The 6,023-nt window shown below is 35.1% G+C and overlaps 1 protein-coding gene across 9 annotated transcripts in view; it reads left to right on the top strand.

The window, feature by feature from the left end:
* The window catches only part of PCMT1 (protein-L-isoaspartate (D-aspartate) O-methyltransferase), a 33,394-nt gene extending 29,047 nt beyond the window's left edge, over positions 1-4,347 (top strand). For 2 of the 9 annotated variants that reach the window (XR_014795538.1, XR_014795541.1), the window contains exons 8-10: positions 1,936-2,079; positions 3,007-3,087; positions 3,583-4,347. Coding sequence is in view for 2 of the 9 variants with exons in the window: in XM_084890157.1 (XP_084746283.1) it covers positions 1,936-2,079; positions 3,583-3,595 (157 nt within the window). In the remaining 7 variants the exon portion in view is untranslated. Of the gene's footprint in view, positions 1-1,935; positions 2,080-2,970; positions 3,088-3,582 lie in introns of all 9 variants that reach the window. The other 7 variants (XR_014795542.1, XM_084890157.1, XM_084890158.1 and 4 more) reach the window with 5 other exon arrangements.
* The last annotated feature ends 1,676 nt before the right edge of the window (positions 4,348-6,023 follow it).

Below are 6,023 nucleotides of genomic sequence, written 5' to 3' on the forward strand. Positions count from 1 at the left end.
GGATTTAGAATATTACATAAACTTACTGATGAAGTAGTACAGGGTGAAGAGGATTGACTCCAATTTTGAAAGAAGTTCTGTGGGTAAAATTCTATCAAATGGCATCACATGCTACAGAGAAATTTTTCGTGAAAGGAAGAATCAGGTGATTTGGCAAACTTCATTGTTCTTATTCTAAGAAGTTGCCACAGACACCCCAGCCTTCAACAACCCACCACCATGGCCAGTCAGAGCCATCAACATTGAGGCAAGATGCTACCTGCAAATGGTCGTGACTCACTGATGGCTCAGTGAAGGTTCCCATTTATAAACAATAAGATATTTTTTCCAGGGGCAGGGGGAGAGAGGAAAAGTAGAGGGGGGAAGGAAAGACACTGGCATGATGAAATATTTAGCACATATATAGCCATTTTTTAGAGACTCTAGAAATTTAGGATACCATATGCTACTTTTTATTATAAATGAGTTCTAGATGTAAGACAAAGATAGATAAGATGATGTAGAATTTTGAACATTATAGAAAATAACTTGAAAGTTATACAGATTTTGTAGTATTAGTTGTGACAAGATTATACAATGATGGGTAAGAGTTTTTGGTTTTTCTTGGTGCAAAAAATGTTAAAAATCAGGTCTATAAACTTAATTTATTTTTTTCACTTTAGTGTTTTATACCATTTCCTTCTATTTGTTTTTAACAATACTGTTATTGACACCAAAGTAATGCATGTGCATATAAAAAGAGAAAAAAGTACAAAGAATTAAGTAAAATCACCCATAATCTCAGAACCCAGAGATAACGACTATAAATATTTTGGTAATTTTTTTTTTTTTACTCTTTTATCCATAACTATGTACATCTCTTATATTCCTGAGTTCCATCAGCAGCATTATTTTGTAATCTTTTCATTTCATAAAATATCAACATTGTTGCCATCATTACAAATTGATTTACGGTATTTTTCTGGTTTTTTTGAGATACTTGACGTATGGTGTGGTGCGAGTTTCAAGTGTATAGAATAATACTTTGATATATGCTTATATTCTAAAGTAATACCATAATAAGGTTAGTTTTATAGTTTCAGGTCCTATATCCAAGTCTTTAATCCATTTTGAGTTTAATGTTTTTGTGTGCATAGTGTGAGATAGGGGTCCAATTTCATTATTTTTTATGTGGCTGTCCAGTTTTCCCAGCATCATTTATTGAAGATACTATTGTTTTTCCGCTGTGTATTTTTGGCTTTTTAATTAGTTGGCCATATATGTGTGGGCTTATTTCTGAGCTTTCTTTTCTGTTCCATTGATCTATGTTTTTATGCTAATACCTATTGTGATAACTATAGCTTTGTAATATAAAGTCAGGATGTGTTATGTCTTCACCATGTTCTTCTTTCTAATATTATTGCTTTGGGGTTTTGGGGGTTTTATACAAAGTTTAGGAGTGCTTGTTTTATTTTTGTGAAAAATGCTGTTGGAATTATGATGGGGATTGCATTGAATTAGTAGATTGCTTTGGATAGTATGGACATTTTAACCCAATTAATTCTTCCAATCTGTGAGCATAGAATATCTTTTCATTTATTTGGGTCTTCAATGTCTTATTAATATCTTACAGTTTTTAGTGTATAAATCTTTTACTTCATTATTTAAATTTATTCCTGGATATTTTATTCTTTTTGATGCAATTATAAATGGGATTGTTTTCTTAATTCCTCTTTCCGATAGTTCATTATTAGTGTATAGAAATACAACTAATTTTTGTATATTGATTTTGTGCCTTGCAATTTATTGAATTAGTATATTCAAACACTTTTTTGGTGGAGGCTTTAGGGTTTTCTATATATATAATATGTCATCTGCAAAAAGAGACAGTTTTATTTCTTCTTTTCCGATTTTGATGCCTTTTATTTCTTTTTCTTGCCTAATTGCTCTGGCTAGGATTTCCAGTACTATGTTGAATAAAACTGGCAAGAGTGGGCATCCTTGTCTTGTTCCTGATCTTACAGGAAAAGCTTTCAGCTTTTCACCGTTGAGTATGATGTTAGCTGTGGGCTTGTCATATGTGGCCTTTATTATGTTGAGGTACGTTCCCTCTATACCCAGTTTGTTGAGAGTTTTTATCCTTTTTCTTTAAAAAAAAAATTTTTTTTTTCTAAATGGAGAGGATATTTGGAAATGTACTATGTTATTGGGCAATAAAGGTATTTATTTACAATATCCTTAATGCCTTGTAACAGGTGAATAAAATGTGGTTAATTATTTAAAAAAACAACAGTGGAATCTTCAATTCATATATAAAAAGCACAAATTAATTTAATTTATGAATTGAGCACTTTGCAAGTACTCGTAATTTAATGCTTGCATGATATTAAGTAAAAGCTATCCTATGAGAAATAAAGTTCTTAAGTTATTTAAAAGACTATATTAAGTGGAACCAGAACTGATGATTTATTGTTTAAAAGATAACCCAGTGCTATATGATAAAGGTAGCTTATGGGAGAAGTAATTTTTAAAATATTTTCTTGTACAATTTACCAAATTCAATTTAAAAAAAAAAACATTATCTGATAATTCCTTAATTCACCACTTACCTGGGAAATTTTAGCTCTTTATTTACCTTCCTTTTAAATTTATTTTAATACTTTAAAAAAAAAATCTTTCTATTACAGAACAGTTGTACAAATGGTGCAAAGAACTGAATCTCTTCATCCAGAGTTACCAATTATTAACATTTTTCCACGTTTGCTTTCTCACTCCTTCCCTCCCTATGTACCCATATATGTAAATTTTTTTTTTTTTTCCTGAATCATTTGAGAGTATTGCAAACATCACATTTATTTACTCCTGAAGTACTGTTTTGGTCACTTAGAATATCCTGAGAGATGAAGCTTTTAGACTTTTCAGGTAGCTTTATTTTTTCACTTGTAACAGCTTTATTAAGGTGTAATTTACATACCATACCATTTATTTTAGATTGCATTTTTGTTCCTTCCTTCCTCTCACTGGCAGTTGCTGGTACAGAGCTACACCTGGCTGAGCGAATGGTTTCTTTTGGAGCTGATAAAGCTGCCTTATGAAATCAGCTGACAGGTATATTATACCTACAGATGATGCTTTCCCCAAAAACGTTTGGGTTGATAATGACCCACTCAACAACTCCTAACAGATGTTTTAAGAAAAAGCTAAATTTTTGTCCAATTCTGTGACTGTAATTGTAAAAACTTACTTGAACTCAAATACTCATCATCATTTTACAATCAACAGTATTAGCAAGATCCTAGATCTAAAACTAACTTCTCTGAATTTTTGGTCTTGAAAGAAGAAGGTTATCTTTAGGATTAAAAAGAAAAGAAATCAGGTACTTTAGGTTTCATTCTTCATTCTTAATTTGCATGAGAGATGTTTGAAATGGCTGATTTCCATTTTTTGCTTTGACGGGACCGTTTGCTCTTTTTATTTTAAATAATAAATTGCTTGGGGATCAGTGTATTTTTACCGATTTAATTGTTGTATCTGAACTATTATGAAGCCAAGTTTTGCAGTATGTAACTCCTACTTACACATTTCTCTCTTTTCCCCCCCCAGGGACGAACTGTAAAAGCAACATCAGCTTGACCAGTATATAATATTACAGTGGATTGCTCATCTCAATCCTCAAAGCTTTTGAAAACCACAGTATCACAGCTTGTTTTGGACTTTGTTACACTCTTTTTTTTTCAGCATGAAAATGTGTGGTTTTGTTAGGGTTTCTAATTCTTCAAAGAGGCACAAAAGCCAAATTGGTAGAGAAAGGATGCAAAGGATGCATTTTACTTTTAAAATATTAAGCAAAGACGTTCTGCAAAATGGGAAAGTTAGGTTTTTAACTGATTTGGAAGAGTGGTTTTTCTTTTCTTAGACACTTAATTCTGTTCCAATATTTTTCAGATTGAGTTTGTGTATCAGATAACACCACCATTCACAAGTTAAACTTCTTTATTTTTGTGATGTCTGTGAGATGCTACTAAGAAATAGAGATGAGCTTCCTGTTTAAAGCTTTTGATGTGGTGTCATAGAATAGCATGTTGTAGATACAATCAGCTGCTCTGGTACCTTAAAACTAAGCAATTGTAAATATTAACATTTAAGAAGGTGGAAAGTGATATTCCTTAACACTCAGATTGGACATAATTGACATAGTTCATTTCTCTTTAAAATTATATTAGACTTCCAGCTTAGTATTATTTTTTTCTGTTTCTAACTTGCTGCTGATAATGTATATGAATTTAACGTGCTGTGTAAGCTGTGTCTTAGTTACTGAACAGTTTATGCAGTGCTGCTTTGCCAAATAAAGTTAAAAGTAAAGAGGCACTGGTGGTGTTTGAATGTATAAAGAACAGCATTTCCACCAGATACAGAATGCTGACTAAGATCACAGAAAAAAATTATTTCTCTGATGCTCCATTTTGTGAAATATGAATGGCATAAATTCAGCTGTACATTTGCAGAATGAATGTGGCTGTTTCTTGAGAACAAGGACTACACCTCACTTACTTTGCTTTGCTTCACACAGGGTTTGTCCTCTTGTAGATGTACAATAAATGCAGGATGAGTGAGCAAATGAATTGACTGAATGTCAGGGAAGAAAGAGCTGTGTTTAGGATAAATTTACCAAAATCCATCTCTCACCTATAATGGCTTTAATATAATGACTATAAATGAATTTCAAAAAGTCAGGAACACTTTGGGATCTTGTTTAATATTGTGGCTTTATACCTTTTATAGTGGGATCTTGTTTTTTTCGGGGTTTCAGAGCTCGAAGCAAGATGAGCACTAGAGCTAACAGAACTAGCACTCTCGGCAAAGCCCTTCGACTGCTGTGCCCAAATGCATGTGATTCTGACAAGTGGATGCTGAGCGAGGATGCAAAGCACCTCTCCCCCACCTCTTAACATCCTAACCCTCTCTTCCTTAAAAATGGCTTTAAAAATTATGCACACATCTTTTCACTAGTGTCTCTTTGGGGGAAAGATCTCAGAACAGGACACTGGCATTAGTTGGTGGCCAAACCTTACCAGTTTCAGTTCTTTATTGGCTTCAATTTGCTGTTAGTACAGCTTCTGGACCTAGCCCATAAAGCCTCATCTGACTCAATGTCATTTGAGTTAGTTTCAAAGGTGAAGTCACGGAGAAAGATGAAAAAATTCTGTTATTTCCTAGGGAGAACATCCTATATAATAAAAGGGTAATTACAAATAAACTGAACAGCAGAACTGAACAATCAAAACATAATATGCTAATGATATGCTAAGGTTGCTCAACCACTTGCTATAGCATGCATCGACCACCAGGGAGCAGGTGCTCCAACCAGTAGGTTAGCTTGCTGTTGGGGTCTGCCAATCGGGACTGAGCAAAATGGGCCACATGCCCTGGAGCCTCTCCCTGGCCTGATGGTGCACCAGTGGGGTCCCTCAGCCTCGCCTGCCCTCGCAATCTGGGACCATTCAGGGTATGTTGGAGAGCCAGTTTCAGCCCAATCCCGCAGGCCACTCCCTTGGGAGGGCGCCAGATGCAGGGCTCATGGCTGGTGAGAACTGCTGTGGCAGTGCAAGCCTCTCTGTATCTGGACTGATTGGGCACCAACCCAGAGCGGGCAGTGGGGCCGGGATGAGCGAGAGCCTCAGGTAGGAGCTGCATGTAGTGTAGGACTGGGTTTTGGCCAGATCACTGCAGGCCACCTGGAAGAACCCCACCTGTGCACGATTTTGTGCACTGGGCCTCTAGTATCTGATATTTGAATGACTTGAAACATTAAAATGCTTGTGGAAAGATGGAGGGGTAACTTTAGTGTACTTGTACTGAAGATGGAAAGAATTTCAAGTCAGAAAGATTGTTTCAATGGGCCTTTTCTCAGGAAAAGAGAAAGTCCTGTTCAGTCCATCAGGCAGTGAGTTTTGAAGATCTTGATTCTGCTTCTCTAATCCTTAATTTCCCTCTTTGTAAAATAGGGTAGGTATGGTTCAATCTAGGCCCAATAGTACAGCTCA

The sequence above is a fragment of the Pipistrellus hanaki genome (genome assembly GCF_964339955.1).
Source record: "Pipistrellus hanaki genome assembly, chromosome: 7".
Lineage (NCBI taxonomy): Eukaryota > Metazoa > Chordata > Mammalia > Chiroptera > Vespertilionidae > Pipistrellus > Pipistrellus hanaki.